At 46.4% G+C, this 23,842-nt stretch overlaps 1 protein-coding gene across 1 annotated transcript in view; it reads right to left on the bottom strand.

The window, feature by feature from the left end:
- The window catches only part of LOC144177602 (TBC1 domain family member 13-like), an 84,887-nt gene that overhangs the window by 60,403 nt on the left and 642 nt on the right, over positions 1 to 23,842 (bottom strand). Inside the window, exons 2-5 of the mRNA XM_077705270.1 lie at positions 21,131 to 21,204; positions 17,242 to 17,282; positions 6,733 to 6,794; positions 1,306 to 1,390 (exon numbers count right to left, since the gene is read on the bottom strand). Of these exons, the coding sequence (XP_077561396.1) occupies positions 1,306 to 1,390; positions 6,733 to 6,794; positions 17,242 to 17,282; positions 21,131 to 21,204 (262 nt within the window). The remainder of the gene's footprint in view (positions 1 to 1,305; positions 1,391 to 6,732; positions 6,795 to 17,241; positions 17,283 to 21,130; positions 21,205 to 23,842) is intronic.

Genomic DNA, 23,842 nt, shown 5'->3' with positions numbered 1-23,842 from the left:
CTTACAATGCTGCATTGCAAAAAAAAAAAAAAAAAAAAAAAAAAGCAAGTTCGACTTCATCTCCACTGCATGCACTGGAGCTGTCTGCGTTATCTGGCAAACCTCACATCGTAGCTTCCAAACGCAGTCCTGCTGATTCAGAGACCAGCACTTTGCTATGAATGCACAGTGATACAAGCCACCCTACCTCATTAGCATAATATGTCACAGGCCACGAAGGTTACCATATCGGGAGTTTTACCATGTATCAGTCCCTACTAGAACGGGCTACAGAGTTTTTGTACCATACCATACTTGGAGGTTCAACACCAGCCCTAGCGAGCACACCTTGGTTATCACCATTCAAACCTCAAGCCACATATTCCCCAGCATCGTAAAAGGGGATTAGATAAGAAGTGCTGCACTTGGTAGACAGCGGCTGTGTTCAAGCAAACAACACAACCGCGTTGTGTAAAACTTGGTGCTTGTATAGGAGGTGCGTCCATAATGTGAGAGCATCTATCGCTCGAGGGTATAGGACAGCCTTGAAAAAAAAAAAATCGCCTGAAAACTAGAAAACAAAATTGAGTGACTGGGCAAAAGCACAGGGAAATCTGAGTTACAAGCTAGCAAAGTGACAAGCACATAGAGCTGCTTTAAAGTGAATGCAGAACCAAAGAAAAAGACCGAGAAAAGAACACTGGCCAAAAGGCAAAGAGGGAAAATGTCGAAAGTAGATATGGAAGCAGGTTGTAAGCAATTACCAAAACTGGCAAGCGCACCGTCAGGCGTGGTGCTGTGGCTCCCACGTGGGTGCGAAGTGTATGCAGTGGTGGCCAACTGGGTGTCTAGGTGGCTTGAACGACCCACTGCCCGACCTAAATACCTTCCATAAAAGAACTAGAGGGATTTTTTTCCCCCCAGTTGTGATGTTTGGGAGGGTACTATTTAATGAAAACTGCGAAGGCCCGCAGTTTAGGTTTTTAGGACAGGGCGATGTCTTGGTGGTTTTTACATAACTGATATTCAGCCCAAAGGAAGGGTGTGCGATGACCTAAGACATTACAGTGCGCTGTACAAGAGGGCTTGAAGTACCGCTGTGTTGCAACATACGGCTCATTCGTGATGGAAGAATGAGTGCCCTCCCTAAACATTCCTGCAGTTTCCGCGGGCGGCATGATGCCCACTAAAGGGACGTTTCTCTCATGGGGCAATGTTTTGACAAGAGGGTGGCGACACCGTGTATGTGCATCACAGGGCAACACACGCATTTAAAACATCGCCCTTTGTGTTTCTCTGCAGAGAGTAACTGAGGCCCCCACTCACGTGGTCATCTGGCTCGGTGGGGCTGGTGCCGCCTCCTTCCTGGTTGGAGACGATCATGTCGTCCACAAACTGCTCGTACAGGCTCCTGCAGCAGCAAGCATTTGCCCAGAAGCTCAACCCCACCCTCGCCATCACTGACCAAGCACAAAACCTGACCCCTCTAGCAGCTTGCAGCAGCGGCATGCTCCGACAGTTGGCATCAACTGAATGCAAAACCTGTCCTCCTAGGCAAACTTTTGACCAACACCATGTTACTTGCAACTAGGGTTGTGAGATTATTCGAAACTTTTGAATATCAAAGCAAACATTATAATATTCAATTAAACCTTGAAAACCGAATTAGACTATTCAAAATCTTCAGATATTTTCGAAGTATTTCACAGTCCGTGTTAACACATGAAAGAAACAAAACTACAAGTTTGACGCGATACCCCGTGCCAGAAAAAAGGTCATCTTTATTTGTGAAATAACCTCCGCCCCCTTGCATCTATTGCATGGTGATGGCCGCGGCAAAGGCTGCAGAAGACTGGCAACACACCAGCCATAGAGTCTCACTCACTGGTTCGGACACACACGGATTGTGGATTCATTGATTTCAAGCAGCTGAAAACTTCCAAGCTCGTTTCAAAATGTCTCTGTTTCAAGTGGGCATAGTACTGTGCGCGACGCGTAGCCGAAGAGAAGAAACGCAAATGCCAGGCCAATGTCACTACTGCAGGATAATGAAGTCCCTAGCACGACAAGCCCGCACAGGAGGTACATACAGTACTGGAGCACCGAAATAATGCCCGAAAAACGCACCCTACCCTAATGGCACTAACCATACCCATAGAGTTTCCAATATACTGTATATTTTAGGAGCCTCTGTGGCACCCTTTCACAGCCTTAACATCCGTAGCAAACAAAGACTAGTGTTACCACAAGTGCTCAACTTTGGGAAAAACAATGCTTTAATAGCGCTGTTTGCTCAACTGTGCACAAGGTTTAATAGATAGACAGCAACATGTGCTAGGAAGACAGGCTGCACGTGCGCTTAAGTAGTTTCTCGACTTTTGTTCCAACTTTCGTCTCAATAAATTTCAAAATGAGAGGCCTGATGGATATTTCAGGTTGTCACCCTTTCGTAGAAAAAATATAGTCGATAAGAGAGCTAGCAAAGATTATTGTAACAAGATCGTGTAGTTCATTCGATAAATTTTTCTCTCCTGTACTTGACACCCAAGTATTCACTTCGATTCGAAAATATTCGCTTCGAAATTATTCGAATGAGATAAGTATTCGATTCATATTTGCTTCAAAGTGAAAAATCACTATTCGCACATGCCTACTTGCCACCACTGTGGAGGTTCTTCGTGCACCGCTGAGCATGAAGTCCCATGTTCACTTCGCATTGGGACCACTGAAGTCACAAATCATAGACAATAATTCTCGTGACTGTTACGCGCCAATGCAACACAGCCCAACAGAAAGCCATGCTTTATGGTGGACCTGGTCAGCATTCTTGTGCGTGCCTCGAATCTAGTGCAAACAATGTCTTTTGCATTTAAAGGGACACTGAAGCGAATTTGTCAAGCTCCCGCTTTTGCTTGCACTGCGTAAACTGGCTCAAATTAGCACACTTTTCATCGTTTATCCAGTTGACAAGTCGGTAATTATTTTACAAAGCGTGAAAGAAGAAAAACTACCATGCGCGGTCTGTGGCGGCTGCACCAACTAAAGGCTGTGACGTCGGGAGGAGCTGGCACCGTGATTGGACGATGTCCAAGGTTAGCATTCAAACAAGTTTCAATTTCGGTTCTGTAAAGCAACATGCTTGAAATCCAACGGCATTGTTGGATGGGCATTCTCGATATCTCGGTAATCGCCGTTCCGCGCTTCTGCCATGTTGTCGGCTGTCAAATGCCTAAGATAAACCTCCCGGACGGTTTGGAATCGTAGAAATCACTAACCGAGGACTACGCAGTGGATGAACGCCCTCCGCGTCACTGCAGACACTCAAATGCCATGCGCTTTTCCCGCATATTCCGAGCTTCCTCACTCATGCCTGTATTGTAAAAAGCGTGTTCGCACCAGGCCAAGGGCCTGTTGATTCTGGCCTGTGCCCACTGCCCGCAAGCAGTCCGTGCTTATGGCAACAGCATGCCAACGGGAACTCGCTAGCGCGCCAGTGTCAGCCTGCGCGCGTTCTGTGAGCTAGTTCGTAAAGCAATGAACGCTGCGGCCCAAAAAAAGGCGAACTCAGCACAGAAAACATCGACGGAAAACGAAAAAGTTAACTTATAAAAAAAAAACAGCATGTACCCGCCGGGATTCGAACTTGTGACTGGCAAAACACTTGCTATGGCATACCTAGCGCTCCAGACCACTCGGCCACGGGCGAGCGCTGCCGAACTTGGAAATATAGGGTATATAATGTATAACCAGTTTACCCTTTTATTTAGCTTTAGCACTTCAAGCAGCTTAAGTGACTATTTGTTGTATTGCGCTCGTGCAGTAAGTGTCCCCCAAGTTTCCACAATATCTCACATCTAGCAATTGCATTTCTTAGCCGGAAAAGCGTTCGCAGATGCGTAGTCGTGCTGCTGACCACTGTGCTTGTTCGCCCAGCGCAAGAAAGTGCTTCCCACACCCTAGTTTTACGCTGTGAGGTAAAAGTATCAGTTGATTTTATTTCTTTAGTATCTATATTGACTTCGCTGACTCTTCTCCCGCCTTCAAGAGGCCTTATATTTTCCTACAGGCGTACCAGTTAGCGAAGCATCGCATGTGCGCTTGTGCAGCGCTTGTGTGAAGCGACCTTGAGTTGGAGCTAGATAGTGTACAAACTAACGAAGTAAAGAAAGGCAGATTCTTCCATTTATAAACGTGTCCTGGCTTCGTTTCAACTGAGCGAACAAATGCGATGACCCGTCGGCGACCGGCGGACGAAACGCTGGGCCGACTGACTCTGTCTGAAGGCCGGGGAGCCGTGCAGTAGCGCAGCCTATTGCCAGCTCATCTCCTCCCGACGTCACACGAAAACACCACAGAAAATGGGCGAAGGTGCAGAGAGGAGGACAGCATTTTCGAATTGATTTTTCTACTAAATAAATTCGCGTAAACGCGCTCAGAGTGGTCAAAACAGGGCCTAGGGACTCCGGACTACAATTTGCACTCGTAATCCCGCAATGTTTACAAATCACTTCAGTGTCCCTTTAACCTATATCAGGGACTTAACTGGATGCATTATAACAACAGTAGAAAACATTGCATGCACTGGCAAAAACCTGCTGTCAAAGTTCGTCTGGGGGTTAGTTGGTTCTCGAAAAAAAAAAGTCGACATGCCTGGCTGAATTCAAGTACCGGCCCGTGCAGCAGACTTGAGACCAGTACGAGGTAATGGCGGCCTGCGACATGCTTTTGAGTGCCCTTCAAAAGTGCATTAACCAATTGTATTAAGAAGAAAAGAGCATTGCTGAACAATGAATCACTATGAGCTGTGCATGTGTGAGTGTACGCTGGTGGTGGGAGGGACTGCATTTTTTTTTTCTACATTAACAATACTGTCTACTTTGCCTTGTCAGCGTAGTTTCCCGTAGCCAACTTTTTTTTCCAAACTGTACACACACGTGCGTGAAAAAAATCACAGTAGCTCATCTGTGCTTCACCACTGCTCCCGCCATTCCCAATCCTGTAGTAATTGTGCAGCAGCCATGCCTCCTATGTGCCCTTATACTCTTACAAGTATGCTAACTACTGACTCATACGTGTGAGTGAAATCAGCCTGTTCAATAAAAAGACGTGCTTTTCAGAAGCTATGGGCAATTTCAGGTCGGGAACACATCCACACAAGCGAGTGCCAGCCTGGCTGGTTTGAAGATGGGATTTTTAATGGCACTGCTGAGAAACCCGGTTGCCCCCCAGGCCTAAGTCAAACATGGTCCAAGGGCGCCTTAACAGGGAGACCTAGTCCAGGGAGACCTAGGGCCCCTTAACAGACACTTTGGTGTGGCTTAACTGCATGAAAAGGTGGCTGTGCACTTGTCACTGTGGCCAAATTACAAAACTGCACACGTTGCCTGCTCATCAAATCATGCCGCAGCAAAGCTGACCACTTCATGGTCAGAGCTCTTCGATGAAGGCAGTTGCAAAACTCCGCCTCAAAAAACGGCCCGCACCTGGGCCCCGCCTGCTTTGGGCCCCGCCTGCTTTGGACCGTGCGTACGGTGGCGCCACTGCGGCCACTGCACGCACTATCCAAAAAACAAATTAATTATTCAAACAGACAATTTAACGTTAAATTTTGTTTTAAAGGTGAATATAATTCTTTATTTTTGTACTTTCCTAAGTTATTCATTGCTTCCTTAACTGCGGTTTTTTGATGCAATCGTTTCTACGTCTGTGCCTCGACCGATTCGCACTTGTGCGGCCACTCTGGCACAACACAGGTCTGACCTGAAGTACTAAATTTGCAGTTGTCGCTCGGCCTACGTCACACTGCATGCCAAAACTAATCCAGTACCTGATCAAGTGGCTCTAAATAACCCTTTCAAGCTTGTGTCAAGCCGTCGAAGCGATTTTTGAACCCTTTTTTTGCCACCGGAAGACCGCATATGATGCGCAGCAGACGACACTGCGCAGGCGACAACGCATCGTGTTGAACACACAGACGCATTGTTTTACTAGTCTTGGTTTGAATGTATATACAACACTTGCGTGGTTGAACACCTTGGGCTTCGGCAAAAAGATTACATAAGCACCGAAATACCATTTTTCGGCCAGCTCGTCAAGCGGCGAACAACGTTGTACAGTTTATTTTGTCACCAACAGATGACACCACTGTACAAGAAAATCCAAAGCAGTGGACCAATCGTGGGGCCATTTTTTGATGAATGGGGCCTATGGGGAGTTTCACAACTCCTATATCAAGTGGCTCTGCTTCATGGTCACCTGTCATCATCACTGGACAACAAACCTGAGTGGGCATGAGCAGAATGAGACGAGGGGAAGTGACTGTGGTCTTTCCTAAAGAGCCAGTGACCTGGCATTCCCCCTCCTGGAGCCATAGTTGTACATGACCGCAGAAGAGAAGTCACTCCTCTCCGTCTCCACCTCACCTTAGTGAAGGGCCACAAACAAGTGAAGGGCCACAAAGAGCCACAAATTTCTTTACATTCCGATGGGTGTCATGGGCCATCCCTTCCTAGTGGATAAGTGTAGATTGTGGAGTGGTGTTTCGATGATGGGCAACAAACGTCACGGTCATAAAGATCCGGCAAAAAGCTGCATTAACAGCGTCACTGTAAAAATGGGTGTAGCTGGCAACATAAGACCATTACCTTTGCAGCATATTCTGGGTCACCAAATTACCACAGAATGTTCCGGACCGCCAGTACTACCTATCGGCTCTATGAAGTCATCCCTTCAGCAGCCTTCCCACATACCCACCTCTGCTTGGTGAGGACGGCAGGCCACTCGGATCGCTTGGGAGGCAGGAACCCCAGCAGCAGCTACGAAGATTGCCACACAATAGTGCCCATATTGCGTTAGCAGTTCCATCACACCGACACTTTTTTTACTGCACAAGGGAGAACATAACACGGAAGGAGATGCATCCCTTCATTACCTTCGCATAGAATGCACTTTTGTGTATTGGGTGGGGCAAGCTGAAGGGGGCCAATAAGGCACTAACATCTGCTGCTGATGCAAGTTGCAATTACCGTACCTGCATCCCCACATACTAGTCGCAGTTTGGAGGGGCAAGGAAAGCAAGCAGCAGCACTGTGTTTCCGCTCGCATGACTGGCTACTGTACAAATTCATGGAACATTTAGAGACAGCTGCCAACTTGGTCCATGCCGGAGGCAGTGCAACAAGAGGTCACAAAATTACAAGCGGTTACACAGATTACAGAAGCTTATTAGGAAAGTAGGAAAGCTTAAAAAATCTCATACAGAGTCCGGACAAACAATAATTACTTGCAAGTTCGTTAGCAAAAAAAAGTGGGGACCTGGTATTCTTCACAGCAAATATAAGCAAATCTTCATGAGGGGAGTTAAGCACATGTAATGAATTGCATGATATGCAGGAGATGCTGTAACTTATTACCCCACCAGTTGCACTTGCGCAGCCATGCGACAGGTACCATAATCTAAAGCCTTGTCTTTTCCCTGTAAGTCAAATTAACAGAACCTGCATTTTATTTGCACCACACTAAGCGAATTGCCTTAGCATACAACTTCGCAACAGGTTTAAAATTAAAAAAACACGGCAATAAGCTGTACCTTGTCTCATCTGCAGAACATGCCCACAGGAAAAACTTCGCAGCAAAGCTTGAAGTGGACTGACATATGACCATGAACTGCATAGAATGTTCTTTCAAGGGGCACTGAAGTCTGAATAACTTTCTTTTAACTGAAGGATCACACCTCTCACGGCCCTTTTGGCCTATGCTCAATGACCAACAATCGGCCTGTGTTTAAATACCACTAAAACCTTGTGCACCTAGAAAAAAAGAATTAAAACTGGCACTTCTCTTTTCTGTTTCCGTTACATTTCTCGGCGATGTTAAAAAGGCCACCACAATGTGCCCGAAGTGAACCGGAGTATGCCTAGGGGCCGCCGTACAGATGGTGTCAGAAGACGTTTTCAAATTTGTTTTCAGTAATCGGGGGTGTGAATAGTGATTTTTGCTTTTGAAGTGAATACAAAGCAAATAATTTTGCTTGAACAGATTTGAATCAGAGTAAGTAGTATTTCCAAATCGAAGCAAATAGTTAGCAATTTCCAGTATAGCAATTTCCAGTAAGGAAACTGAAATTTACTTCTCATGGGTACTTCACAACTGTCCGCAAAATTTTCCTGTAGCATAAAACAAAAACAAAGAAGGTATGCTGCTGCTTTAAAGAAGCACTGACACCAATTTTTGGCGTTAATATTATTGCACAGTTCGCTTCCTTCCCTCAACAGAATACCCTGGCTGAAATATGAGCGGCCTGCTACGCGACGAACATAGTTCAATTGGATCTCATTTATCGCGCCGACGAATCAGCGCGCGGAGCGGCACTCAGCAAATGGACATCAGCGTGACATCACTCAAGGAGAGGAAAAAAAAGTGACGCGACAGCGCTCGTCAAAAACTCATGACGTCACTTCACGCGCGCGGCCCCACGAGCGGCGAACGGGCGCAACACCCTCTCAAGCGGGTCTCGGTGACGTCCGCACAAAGCGGTGAGGTCAGGCAGGGAGTCTGTCATATGCGCCGTTCGGGATGAAAGCGCGGGAATTTGAAACAAATGGTTTTCAAGCCGTTCAATGTAATTAACTATCGCGCTCTGAAGTATTTGAAGTGCTGTTTCAGGTTCGCCAGACCATTAATCGATAAAAGCAATAAAAGTGTAACATAAAATTTTCGTGTCAGTGCTCCTTTAAAGGAGCCATGAAGAGAAAATACAACATCGTTTAATTTGAAAGAACTAGGATTCAGTGTCTCATTCAGCTCCATTACAGCCACAACAGATGTTTTTTTAATGAAAAAAAAGCAAGAAGTATTTAAAAACTTTCAAATGTTGCGCCACAGTGACGTGTTATGAGCAAGAATGACATCATATGGGTCAACAATAAAACATAATTTTCAGTGCCTTAACTGCACGTTAGCATTCAAGTGATGCGGTCAAATGGAACTAGAGGCCCCATTACAGACGTCCAGTCATAGGTCGTGGCGAAAGGTCAGTTAGGCGGCCGCCAATCGCACAAACAAGGTTCTGTGACGTCATAAAAAAGTTGAGGGAAATTGGCTAGGGGGTCGCGACTGCTTCACACGTTTTCTTTAATATCTCCGTTATTTGTTCGAAGATTGCGATTATGTTGGTATCATTGTTATCGGGACTAAGCAGTATTTCTAATAAACCCAACTTGTATTTTGTCTTCATGGCTCCTTTAAGCTTTATTGATGGCACTGTATTTTATATGGGGCAACATCCATCCCATGTGGTGACCTCAACCGCAAGTGCTTCAGTGTATCAGTGTAATTAGGGTATCCTGACAAGCTATATAATTACATAACACAATTTAATGTAAATGGCAGTTCTATGAGTAGAGACCAGAACTTTAGGCAAAATGCCTATTTGTTCCTTCAGTCCGTATCAAGCCTATTTAACATATAAGCACGAACTAAGGGAAGGGGAGCATTTTAAGCAATAGTTTATTGTGCCTATAGTGCCTATTTTGACTATATGAGCTTTTTCTTGCTATTTTGACTATATGGGATTTTTGGCGCCTAAAATTGCCTTTTTTGCGTATACCTTTTTCGGATTTTTTGAGTCGATGTTCTGCAGGCACTGTACTCGCTTCAGAAGCCCGCAACAGGCGTTTGTTTCACGCCGTTAGCGAGAAAAATCCGCGCGTCGTGCCAAACATGTCGAGAAGCCCAAACCGTGCCCAAGCCGCCACCACCTTGAACTCGCAACCTCGGCCGAGCCACCAGAAATCCGTGCGCAGCGACACCGCAGCAAAGCTCACTGACGTCACCCCGGTCCGCCCAAACTCTTTTGTTCTATGTTCTTCTGACGTGCTGTGCCAACGGACCAACAGGGAAAACTTCTGCCCACGTGCCATATCTATTGCTAACAGAATAAAAAGTCAGCAAACAAAAAATGAACGCGGGCATGCAGCGCAAGCTCAAAGACACCTTCTGCAGGAAACCACGTGCAGATCTGAGAAACCAAAGTTTTAAGGTAGTGCCACGAACACGTGCACTGTCAGCCGCCGATAGCTGGTACACCGCCGGCTGGCACGATGCAGTGCGCGTAGCACGAAGAAGGAACAAGAAACGGAGCTTAGGAATGGGGGTCTCAGCACTTGACAAGTAGTCTAGTCCTGACAGCCGTCATCTGCCGCTGCCGGGTAATCTTTAAGGGCATTTGGGAACATCGCATTAAGGGAATTAGTTCCAATTTCACAAGTCATCCGCTTCTGCAGAACAGAATAGCTCAGTAATTTCTACAGAAGTATTGCACTTCCCTGTACTATCCATGGGATTCATCAGTGTTGTGAAGAGCTGGGGAGCTCGTTCTGCTCCGTCAATGAATTCATACCTGCAGTCAAGATCTTTCTTCGAAGTGCAGTTGTCACTTCAGGCAGCAGTTACCGATTGTGACTCTTCAACCAGAGCCCGTCATTACCTTTTAAACAACTCGGATAAGGGCAGAAAACTATACCATAAACATTCCGGTTTTATCAACAGCTTTGCAATGGACAAATGCGTTGCAGCCCAAAGTATTTGCCCCACGCTACACTTCAACGTGACAGGGCGCATTCGTGTGCTTACATCGCATTCTTAGCAGAAAGCATTTCAGCAGCTGAGAGATTTGGCGCCACTCTGTCTAAGAATGCTGATACATCTTGGGAAAAAGATGCATCAGCATTGGTGATACAGATGTACCACCAACTCGCCCAACTTTCAATGGTGTTACGAATGCTGAGTTCATCTGGGAGGTCCAGGACAGATCAGCCACCATCCCCGAAGGACCGGTTGATTAAATTGGCCTGACATAAAATTTCTGGGTTCGTTCAACTCTCAGCCGTCCAGCAGGTCCTAACGGCTCTCGAAGGGCAGCACCAAAGAGAAAGCTGTGGACCAACGCCCTCCCTTCGGGGACAAGGGTGCCCACCCCCGCAGTGAGTAGCGAAAGTGTTGCTTACTAGAATGCCACCAGGAGCGACGAGTGCCATGGCTACGTCTGGGCGCAGTGGAGATTTACGTTTGTTGCCGGCGATCAATAAAGTCTCTTTCACTTCACTTCACTGGATTCCATGTGCTAAAATAACTGCCCAATGTTCCGAGTAGCAAACATTGTGATATTCCAAATGGAATTAGACCATGGAGCGTCCCCAAGTACAAGAACGTTCCCCCAACTTCACTGGACATTGAGCGTTGTTTTTCCCACACAACTATCGACTGAAAGGGGGTACATCTTCAAGCCGCAAATCATTGAGATTCGTGTGGTTTTTCATGGCTTTCAATCTTGTCTTTTGGTGTTGAATCACCGTGAATTTCACAGAAATTTTAAAATAATAGCTCTTCTGCTGCTTATTTTACGGAAGAAAATAAGATTACTTTCCCGCAGCACATTATGTGTCCACGGTTTCACTGCAAGTCAAAGATTGGTGCTGAAATACCGTATTTATTCGAATATAGGTCGAGCTTTTTTTTCCGAAAATGTGCTTAAAAATTGAGGGTCGACCTATAATCGTGACCGAAGAACCTCGACCTATAGTCGTGATCAAAAATGGCGAGCGCACCGAGCGATCCGTTTCTCCGTCGCGCCCGGCGCTCCTCAATTTGAGGCGGCAGCGCGGAGCATCTAGAACAAAGACAGGCAAGAAAATAAAGAAAAAAATAACAAAACAATCAGCGTAAGAAAACCACCCACAGTCACTGCCAGCTATCGCGCATTACCTGCGGCCGAACCGCACGAGCGAGCTTACGTACTGGCTAGAGAGCCAGATTGGCTTGGCTTGGTGACTTCGGAGCCGCGGTAGCGGCTAGCGCGAGGTGGGGGTAAAGGTGACTTTCGCCACCTAGCGTAGCCACCTCGTGAACAGAACGAATTGCCTGCTTCGCTCGCTGTCTCTACTATCTCCCGTTCTCCGTTTCATGCGCTTTCTTTGTGTTTGCTTCGTTGTGATTTCCGCACACAACGTTTTCCTCGTGCGCATTTCGCGATGTCACGTCGGACTTTAAAGCGGCGGGTGATCCTGTTTGCTGAGAACTTGAACAACTGCGCCGCTCAGCGAGAGTTAGTCGTTAATGAAAAGCTGATCAGGGGATGGCGGAAACAGCGGGACGAACTTTTTGCTTGTAGGGGACTGCGTCGTGCGTTTCGTGGTGGGAGGCACGATGCTCTTGAGAAAAAACTCCGGCTGCACGTGGAAGAGGAGCGTGCGAAAGGACAACGAGTGTCCTGCGAAGATATTCAGACCAAAGCTCAACAGTTAGCGCTGCGAGGCGGGATTGGCCGTTCAGCCTTCAAAGCCAGTCGGGGGCGGGGGTGGGTAATGAACTGCGGCGCATGCGGCGCAAGTTCCGACGACGACGCAGTGTGTGGCTCCGACCAGTGAGGTGACCGCGTTGTAAATAAATGGGAGTTTTAAAAAGTTTCCTCAAGTTTTTTTCTTAAAAGTATGGGTCGACCTATAATCGAATATATTATTTTTTTTTTCGGCGACTTCAATTTTTAGGGGGTCGACCTATATTCGTGCTCGACCTATTTTCGAATAAATACGATATGCTTCTGAAGCAAAAAGGAATTGAGCCTATATATGCCTAAATGGGAGTATTTGGTGCCTATATATGCCTAAATGGCACATCTCAGTGCCTATTATAGGCGCCTAAAACCTGGATTTTTCATGCCTAAAGTTCCGGTCTCTATCCATGAGCTTCCACATGGGCTCTAAGAAAAACCTCAGCCTACGGGGCAACGCACCACAGGAAAAAAAGAATTGGTGCAGCTTTCATTAGTGGTGCAAGGCTGGAGAAACAGTGGAGCTGGGGGTCGACCTAGCTTCTTCCGCTTTTGCTAAGTTTTGTTAGGCTTTGCAATGTTCTTGCTCAGCTAGGCTAAGTGTTGAGGGGCGAGGTCAAGTTAAGCCGGATTTTACAAGGCTGTTCTGGCCGGTCCCCCAGTGACAGCGGATCCTAGGAGGAGGGGGAAGAAGCTGTTGACCCCAAGCTCCGCTGCTTCTCCAGCCTTGTACCACCAGTGCGAGCTGTGCCAATTCTTTTTTGTGTTTTCGTAGCCCAAGAAAGACTATCACGTTTAAGGGTGCGCATACACATACGGCCCTTGTGACCACACTCTAGCAGGCCAGAAAGGTGGCTTCACTGTTATAATATCACAGGCTCTTCAGTTTTCACTGCGAAGCACTATATGTCTAACCTCCCCAGTTTCCATTCTGGTGAAGCCGCTTTCCTCGGTGCTGCTCTGGGGCTCCTCCTCGCCACCGCCGACCCCTCTTTGCAACTGTTATTCCCCTCGTTACCACACCGATGCCTCTTTCAAAAGTTGATAACGGCGGTAGCACCGTTATCAGATGATTGCGGAGTATCAACAGAAGCGGGAATGGGCGTAAACACAACCGAAAGCCGCCACCAAACATGTAACGACCGCTGTTGCCGGCTGAAATTGCATCTCCGAGTAGCAGCAAATCCCTCCCGGTTGAAGAACAACTTGCCCGGTTGGAATGCCGGCGTGAGGCCATAATTCATCAGCTTGAAAGGCTTTCCGAGCGACATTTTACATGGTGTATTTCCCGACTAAGTATGCGCCCATCCCCAATTAGTGGTTCATGTATGCACGGGTTGGGGGTGGAAGGGAGGGGCATGCACGCACAGCTGGGCTTCATGCCGCTTCTGATGACATGCTTGTTGTGCCGGTGGGAGATCTAAACGCTGAAATCTCATAGCTCAGTGCACCTTGTCGGCTGTCCTTCGCAATCGACCGATTTGGGATCTGGACTGGGGTGTTACACAGACCGCAAGATGCCTGTGACGGGGGAGGGAAACGGACAGCCACATGTTTGTCCGCTAGAATAAAGCTCGAGGCCTTCCAAGTTTTAACTTCCTGTGGGACAGACACATGTTGCTCGCTTGGCAGAAGAAGAGCAGGAATTGAAGCGTCAACCAGAACATCATTGATTGTAGGGTTTAACGCGCCGACGCAACACAGGCGATGAGGCGCGCCGTAGTGGAGGGCTCCGGATTAATTTTGACCACCTGGGGATCTTTATCGTGCGCCGAAATCTCGTACACACGGGCGTTTTTGCTTTTCGCCTCCATCAAAAAAGCGGCAGCCGCGGCTGGGAATCAAACCCGCGACCTCGTGCTCAGCAGCGCAACGCCTTAGCCACTGAGCCACCGCGGCGGGTTCAACCAGAACATACCGCGAATGGACACGAAAACAACGGAAAGCTGCTACCGAGGCCCTTGCCTCCTGCAGTTCTAGCTCATCGAGTAGATGCAAATCCATCCCGGATGAACAGCAATATGCCTGCTTGGAGCGCCAAAGTGAGCCAATATTACTTGTTCAGCTTAACACTTTGAGGGTCACGGCCGTACGTGTACGGCATCGGCAAACACTTTCAAAATGGTCAACGACGTACATGTACGGCATTGCCTGTATCTTTAAAAAGTGCACCTTTTTCGCCAACTTCTCTTGCTTGGAATGTGCTGCCACACTTCGGAAATACGTCAAATTTTTTTTTCTTGCGCCGATGGCTCTTTTTTTTTAATTTTTTTATGATTTACTTCAGCGGCGCGCCGGCTATCGTTTGCGCGCTGGGTATAGCCCACCTGACGTCTGGGCGCCTCTCGCTTCTTGCGCCTGCCACAGACCAAGGTCGGCTGCGAAACTGATGAGGCTCTTTTCTCCTATTTTTTTATTTTATAAGTGATGCGCTGTCTATTGCTCTCACATCGGCCGCGCGTGCCCGCACGCGCGCAGTGGCTGGTTTTGGTATCACCCTCTGGGCGTTTCCTGCTTTTTGTGCCCGCCAACTGATGTCTATCTGATTTTGATTCACTCAAAAGGTGCCGGCTTGTTACTCTCTCGTTTTTATTTAGAATTTTTCTTGTGTTAATCATGAATAAACCACATATATGTAACAATATAAACGATTTTTTTGTCACTTTATGGTCACCCTAAAAAAATTACTATAATTTTTTCTCGAAATGGATTCGTCCGTAGAATTTAAATCAGCAATAAAAAAATCCACCCTGGGGGGTCGCATTTGGCAAAAAATTCGACCCTCAAAGGGTTAAAAGACTTTCAAAGCGACATCGTCTACGGTATATTTAGAGCCCCTAGCTTTCCGCGATTCCGCAATTTTGCAAAAAATCGTGGAATTAAAGTGTTTTCGTAGAATTCCAAAAAAACCGTTAAAAGTGTGGCGCTACGTCCCCAAAACGATATATTCGGTGAAATATGGCGGAAAAATAATAGCAAAATGGTTTCTATTGTCTACAACATTTTTACTGTTGAAAATTTAAATTTGCATCTGCGTATTCCTACCTTATCAAATAATAAAAGTGGCTAGGTGGCGCAGCCACCACCCGAATCAAGGGGCTTAGCCATAGCCACAGAAAGAGAACATTGCACACGACAAGGCCGGTCAGATTGCAAACAAATGAAGGGTGCAATGAGTAAAGTGGCTAGCAAGGCGCTAGTATACTTGGAGAACTCTGACACTTGGAAGTTCTTCAAGAGTGTGAGGTGCTTGGATCCCCTGCAAGTTGGGTGTCTCTCAGAGAAGAGATCAGAGTTTGGGGCCGTTCCTGGATTTATAGCCCTAGCTGCTGAATGGCAAGTGTACCTGAAGTCTGCCCAAGACCTCAAGTCTAGTGACAGGGATTTGGCACAATTTCTAAACAAGAAAAGCCAGGTGAAGATTTTGATGTCCTGACTTTCTGGGCTGGGATGGAACACCTGACTCCACCACTTTCTTCCACTGCCCTTAAATACCTGTCGGTGATTCAGTCGCTATGGTGACATCGTGCCTCACAACAAGCGCCATTCTCTTGGTGAAGAAAGCACAAAGCATCACCAGATGCTCAGCCAAAACAGCTTCCTTCAGTTGTAAATAAAATCTAGCACGTTAGGAGTCTGAAGTGTCTAATAAATGAAGTGTCTAATAAAAGTTGAGGCAGGGGGGGTGCACGCGTAGCTATAGGTTTCATGCCTTACTGATGACATGTCCTTTGTTCTGGCGAGAAGTTTAAATGATGATGTCTAACGACCCCACACGACCTGTCCGGTGTCATCAGTGGTCGAGTGTGGCAGGAGCAGTGCCGTTATCTTATCCTCTGACAGGGCACGGCAGCTACTGACCTTGGCAGGCTAGACGCACGCTTGCATTTAACATGACAGAGGCAAGGTTCCCATGGTCAGGGCAGCCATTAGGCACCAGGGCACCCACAAAAGTCGCTGCCCGGGATTATGCACTGCAAGCGTAACCCGCTGGGGCCAACACCGCTGGGCCCGAGGCCTGCCAAGGCACACAACTCCGGAACAACAGCGCTGTGTTGCCATAATTTGGCGCGTCCTTTTAAAGCATCTTAAACAGGAGCTGCGCTTCCCGAAATGCCATTACTGCAGCCACAAAGAGAAGCGGGGAGGGCAACGTGCGTGGCCTTCCAGCGCGCACATTCTCCCCTCCGCAGCCACGAATGAAGCCGTCAGCAGCCCTAAATGGCCATCTACAGCCGGTCAGCCAAATCCGTGGTCAAATGCATAACATGTGCGCAAACCACAGCGAAACAGGAAATAGAAAAATGGAAATGCTCAGGCGCCACCTGATAGAAAATGGCAGTACAACACTCAGTTTCGTTTTCATTCCCGGTAAACACTGCCATTACGCTGCGACTGTTTTGGAGCTGACACGGAGCAATTATTCAAAGTAATACGCTTTTGGAGCAGAATGGAGCAGGATGACCCTTTTGGCACAGCTTGGTGCAATGGGAGCGGCAGTTCCACCACTGCAAGCTCCGCCAATCCCAATTCACTAGTTACGATTTGTGACGTCACAAACTGTAGGGTGGAAAAGTGTATGGGCCCCGGGGAGGGGGGAGGCGGTAACTGTTCTTGCTTCTCTTCTACGTTAGTAAACAACCCGTATTGCTGCAAGTGGTACAGTTGTATTCCTGCACTGCAATCGACCCATACAGGCAAACATGCTTTTGCATTCCAGGCCATCCTCAGCACTGGATAGTTAAATAAAAGCTACCCATTACGGCTACGAATCCCCTGCTACCCTCCATACTTTGTTCCAGTGGGTGGCCCCGAGGTGGGTCAGACTGCCAATGCAGGGGGCCACTCACAGCAAACAGGCTCAGTGCTTCCCCCCGCAATGAACACCAGGAGCCTCTCGAAAGGCAGGAAGGATTGTAAGGAACGTCTCTCACCCGCCAGCACAGGGGTCGCAGGCCACTGTCATCAGGAATGCCTGCCAAAACAAGATCAGGTTACACACAAGCGCAGCAGCCAACACAGACGCAGCAATGCTCTTCCCCTCTGTTAGCCGTAAACCTACAACATAGTCTACACCAGACCTCAAAATGGGTTCTCAGGAACACAAGAGGTCACTTGGCCCCCCTTTGGATTTCCCAAATGCCTTTATCTGCCAGCCTTTCTGGAAAGGGGGGTTTATAAAGCTAGGGAAAAGTTTCCGTGCCCGTGCCATTCACACAGAAAAGTCGGCAGAGAAATTAGGCTTGAGGCTGCCCCCAAGCGACATAGAGACATGCAATGCAGTAGCTCCCTGACTCAGGCACAGAGATTTTGCCTGCCTCTTTGGCACACATTTACAACTAGCTCAGCTATTTCATTTATCCAGGGTGCAGCAATCATTGTTCCACTTAAGGGAAATTTTCTTGGGATAAATATAAAACCAGCCACCTTGAGACGTTGTTCCGTTTAAGCAACAGTTCAATTTACCGGAATCCACTGCATCCGTATATTTTAACAATGAATTCCAGCTGACAGTTTAGTCCAGCTTTCATTGCAAATTCCAACCATGACGACCTCAACACACCAAAGGATGCTCGATTTCTCATACTTCATAAATTTTCCCTCTCAAAACACTGACAAATGTATGAGTAAAAAATGCAGCTTGTTCAAACCACTTTAATGATAGAAAATTCTTTTGTTGAAGCATAAAAACCAGACATTAATTGGCTGTTAGGAACGGCAAGAAGAAGGGTGCCTAGCAAATGACTCATTACAAATTCCCCAACTTTTCCACATTTTCCCCAATCATTTTAGTCTAAATTCCTTAACCAACAAAAAACAGCACAACTTTGATGGAAAAGGAATGTAGGTAGTCAAAACTGAAGGAAATGCTGCAGCGTCGCATGCCTCAGCTTTTCCACACTTCCTTTCAGTGAGTGCAAAAAAAGCAAAATTTCCAATATGTATACTTGTTCAATTTGGAATTGCATTTGTACAGTTAATCTCTTTTTTTTTTTTTTTTTGTAATTTGAATCAGTGCAAAAATTTTTGCTCTCAATTTCTTGATTGATTGTAGGGTTTAACGCGCCAACGCAACGCAGGTGATGAGGCACACCGTAGTGGAGGGCTCCGGATTAATTTTAACCACCTGGGGATCTTTAACATGCGCCAAAATCTCACACACATGGGCGTTTTTGCTTTTCGCCTCCATCAGGAAAGCAGCTGCCACAACTGGGAATCGAACTCGTGACTCATGCTCAGCAGCTCTCAATTTCTTCATGCACCCTAAGTATTTTTTGCACAGCTTAAGCATCATACAAAAAGCCAACCCAAGAGCACATGCAAAATGGAAAAATAAACTCTGATATCCTTTACTGTTCATAACTGAAGTATATTTGATAATAGTGAATGCTTCAAAAGGTAAAAGTGCGCTGGAAACATAATAAAATAGCAAACACCAGTCAAAGTATTTGAAGTTTTGCATATTTTTACATATTTAGTAACTTCTCTTGACTTTACCCGATTTCTAAAAAAAAAATAACCCCCTGGCAATTTTGCAATTTTTCCAAGTGCCTAATCCTTCACTGGCATTTCAGTTTTCCTGGTAGCTAAAAGTGACATTACATCATAAGACATGAATACCCATAGGTGTATTTGTGGAATGTCACATTGCCGCCTAAATCAAGTGCCCACACCATCTCACTACACTCATCTTTTTCAATACAGTATATAGTGAATAACCTGCATAGGTGATGGAAAAACACTACACAAAACCTTTCGGCTACCAGCCGACTCTACCCATCCAGCATGTGCCATCATGGGTCATAGTGGGGAAAATCGTACATCAGTAGAACGCCCTTTGTTTGCTCTTATCTTTCATGTATTGCCATTAGCGATCAATCACGTGAGAGACAAAAACGCAGGGTCAGCAAAACGCTCAGCCAAGGCATTGATATTTCCAGGGACAAGAGAGCTGAACAACCTTATCTCGGGAAAGAACGTGCATGCAGCCAGGGTGACACACGAAACTACGCCAGCTTTATCTGGTTTCTGACCACACAAAGAACACTCGAGACAGCTATCTCAATAGTGGCCCAGGACCGGTTCTGGCTGACAGCTCTAAATAAGTAAAGTCACATTCAATTACAGTGGAATGGGTAGAGTACAACATTTTAAAACCACTGCGACCAAGACAGCTCCCCTTGCACAGATTTACAGGAAAAGTTGCTCTCCCAAATAGAGAAACAGTCACAAAAGGACAGCTACTGATGCTTGCCCAGCAAGTAATAACCCGTGCACAACACTACCACGAGGCAGGATTTCCAGTTGCAGTGCCTGTCATTCTGAGGGAGGCAAAAAGCAAACACAACCATGCATGCGATATTTTAGAGCACGGCAGAAGATCCCCAGCTGAATAGAACTTAACCTTTGGCCCACCACTACAGCGTGCCTCAAAGCCCAGGTGTATAACCGAGACCAGCACAGTTGCCAATGCATTACACCTAAGTCCACCTAAACAGAGCAGGGTTCATATGGTCGTTTCTACACACTTCCACACCAGTTATGTTTCTTTAATTGTTTCACCCAAACAGTACGAGCCAAACTATGCTGATGTCCAGCTTTACGTTAACCCAAACATCAGATAGGTTACTAGCAGTTTGTGCATGTGATTTAAAAATGTCCATTCGCTAAAGTTCCTGCACTTTACCCCATTATATAATTTCACCTCACCAACCAGCAGCAAAAAGGAGCCGAAATATGTGGTTACACTTCAAATGCCCTAAATGCCACGAGGGCTTCTGTTCAGTGTAATTTACTGCAATTTCACTACTTATGCTGTTATACAGTGAATTTAGCTTCAGCCTAATGAATCAAATTCAACTGCAAATCCAGTAGAGGAGTATTTCCATGCCCCCCTACTTCGAGGTTGCTGTGCATCTGTGTAATCAGATGAGACCTCTGTTCTGCACTCACTTGTAACAGCTACAATTATCTCTCGGAACATTCCGAGGCTCCCATCAAAAGCAGGACACACACAACAGCATTTGCATAGAAAGCAAGCATTCCTACAGAATGTTCTGCTGCTTATGGAATACACCTCCCCGCCTCCCCAAACGCCAGGTGTCACATTCTAATCACTGCTCTAGACGTGCTTTCAGATAACATGCATCATGCCAGCACGCATTCCCTCCCCATTTTTGCCTGCAGAAGCAGCATGCTAGGCAGACTCCTGCACAGGGGAAAGTGGGTGCGGCGTGCACTGTGGGAAGCAGCCTGACATCGGACACCACCAACCGAAGTCAAAGGGGGCATGCATGGCAGGGCAGGGAGGACACTAATTTGTAAGTATGTGAAAGGGTCTATCCCACGGTATTTTAAGAACTATTCCGAAACAAGCTTTGTAGTTGTCTGCAGTATCCCTTGAAATCCTGCACTGAGTGACACTAACGAGACATCACATCCCAGTGCTAAGAAGCAACCTCAACTGCAGCAGTGGTCATCCCCGTCACAAGTTAGTGCAAAGCCCGTGAACAATGTTTTCAAACCTCACAATACTCTGTTGTCGTCTTTGAAGCAAAAAGGCAGTTGTTCCCAAATGAAGCTGCAACCAACAGCTGTGCAACTGCTGCAGGAGCTAAGATCACAGAGTGAAAAGTAACAGCTACAAACAATGATCTCAGCTAGGCAAATAGAAATAGTGATTACAACAAGAGAACACTACTCTAAAGGTCTAAGTGCTTTTCAACATATTGGCGTTTTGACAAGCACGTACACAAAGCCTAACTTCAAGGAGAAATGATAAACAAAGAAAACTCGGGAACACCCCCTCCCTTGGGTACTTGCCTTGAAAGCAGAGCTCACGCAAGCGCTGCATATTGATGTGGTCCGACTCCAGGAGCTTCTGCAGGTCCTGGAGCCTGCATTGATGCGTGCCGCAAAAAGTTGCTCACCTGCTAATGCATTTGGCATCACCTGCCTTACAAAACCAAGTGAATAGCCAGGCGCACGCAGGAAAGATGGGAGGAAGCCAGTTGAAATTCTGCACTAATTATAATACCTAAAACTGGTCAGCGAACACAATGTCACTGTCACAAGGTAACAACACACAGACTGCAGTACTGGGCTAGTTCAAAATGATTCAGACTGCCAGTAAGATTACACAACAAACACTGACCTATCATTGCACAGACTGATGTTCTTGCTAACCACTGCTCCAAGATCAAGTGTAAAAGTCCTTGGCCCTTTCCCGCTCAAAAATGCCTCCTGGAGTTTCATGCAACACATTTATTCCCATACATGCCGCAAGCACTTGTGTAACAAAGTTTGAACTTCCAATACCAATTTTCAAGTTTTCAATTTTTCTACGGGATACTGGAATGTTATCACGAAATATGTATCATACTTAATGCACAAGTAATCTGTCATTCTTTCTTGTTCATACAACAGGAGTGGGGAGGGGGGAATTAACCTCTAGCTCTATAAAACAGTGGACAGTATTTCATGATGATAGTCATTACCATTTCTGAAACATTGCAAACAGCATCTAGAGACGAAACTTTGCTTTCTGGCCAGGGCACTGGACTGTCTAAAAATCTAGTCTTCTCATTGATATTTTTTCCTTAGACCTTCCCTGTCCCATTTAAGTACTCCAGTTGCAAAATAAGTCCTAGGTACCGGAAGAAAATGAAAAAAACTCCCCCACACTGAACACCGCAAAAAGAAGCACAGTCAAAACAGATTCAGCATCAAGCTCTAATTGGGAACCGTTTCCTTAAGTGTGCATGCCAGCACTCTTGTTCCAGCTGCTTTCCAAAATTAAGCGAGAACATAATTTGGGAAATCTTGCAACAATGCATTTTTCCAAACGTTGTCTTCAAGAAAAACCAGTCATTGGCTGAGCCTGCCTGCCCAGAGCATTCTTAGTCAAATCGCTTGTGTGAACCCATGTGAAATTTCAATTTTATTTTGGTCTAGTTGGCAGTGTGTAAAACAGTGCAAGAAACCATCAAAACAACTTAACAGGACAAGAGCTTGTATTACTCTCCTGTGTAATCTCACTGGATTTATGCCTTAACAGATTTTTTATGCAATGTCTTCTGCTTTTGCTATGTACTTACCTTTATTATTATTTCTAACACTAGTACTCACTAATAAAAGGTCTTCATGCAGGCTGTATATTTCGGACTTCCTCCTGTACGTTATGCAACCTTTACCTTAACTTCATCAACATTGCTCTGGTTCTGGTATTTTGGATTTAACCTTCTGTGATCTCAGTTCTGTGTGATCTCAGAGGGGGTCCTCTACGATCTGTGAAGCCCGACTGACCATATGCGAACTCTGGAACTTCCTTACAGCAATTTCGAATCAAACAACAGGAGAAGTACCAGACCCTGTTAATTAAAACTGAGGAAGCATTTGTGCACACCAATGAATGCATCATCCCCACAGGAGAAACAAGACAGTAACATTGACACGTATTGACATTACAAGCATTTTCCTCCCCCAAAACACTGCTCCTTTGTCCTGCTGTTCTGGTCACTAGGGCAGCAACAAGCAGCGCAGCACGTAAAACTCCCGGCAGGTGTGAACGTGCACAGCATGTGAAGTTGTTGATTCCTTGACACCAGATATTCACTTACTTAACCACAAGCAATACTGTGCTAACGTCACGTTGACTTTGATAATGCAGTGTAAAGCCCGAACGGCTAGCATTTTTCTCAGTAGCATGAACAGCAAGGAGTGTTGTTAATGCTAGGCACCAAGTGATGCCTCCAGCCAGGCAAAAACAAAATGGCAACAGTGCCCTCCAGCAGCCCATTGCATATTATTCACACTGCTAAATCTGGTGATCCCCTTTTTGTGAAAATTCACCCACTTCAGTGAACGTTCACTCTGTATGGGCTTCCACCCATTTGCTTGAATTAACTGTTACGCCACCTCACTGGAATTCTTTATCAATACCATCATGCACTAATGTTTCTGGGTCAGTACTAGAGCGGAATGCGACAGGCAATCGCCACAAGCTGTGCGATTTGGGTAATATGGCATGACCGAAACCATGGCATTGCACAAATTTTGCTGTATAAGACCATGCATCACCAGCAAATGGCGTAGATTGTGTTGAGAGGGTACGTGCTTTAATAGTTGCGTTCTCGTTTCACCTTGTACCAGCAGCAGTGAAATGTCAACGCATGACCCTTCAAGTTCTGTTCACTATCTGCTTCAACATCCATTACGGTACGATGAGCTTTGACATCTATTAGGTACGCTGCTAGTTTGCGCAAGGACGTCAAGACTCTCGACCGAGTGAGCGACGCGAGAGCGCCCGCGTAGGAAACGCGACGGGTCTCACGCCTGCCCACCCCTTTGCGACAGCCGCGTTCGCACGGGGACAGCCACTGGAATCCGAACAATGGCACCAGAAACCCAAACCGCAGTGACAATTTCGTAGCACATGCCGAGAACAATGGGAGCTATCAATGGAAACTGAGCCGCTGTGAAGCTGGCTGTGCGCCCCGTGCGGGTTTTAACACCGACACGACTTCACGCGCCACA

Source organism: Haemaphysalis longicornis, unplaced genomic scaffold (assembly GCF_048455015.1).
Source record: "Haemaphysalis longicornis isolate Haplotype H1 unplaced genomic scaffold, Haemaphysalis longicornis Haplotype H1 scaffold_1, whole genome shotgun sequence".
Lineage (NCBI taxonomy): Eukaryota > Metazoa > Arthropoda > Arachnida > Ixodida > Ixodidae > Haemaphysalis > Haemaphysalis longicornis.
Note: the sequence above shows the minus strand (reverse complement) of the source record. Positions and strands in the feature narration are given on the sequence as shown.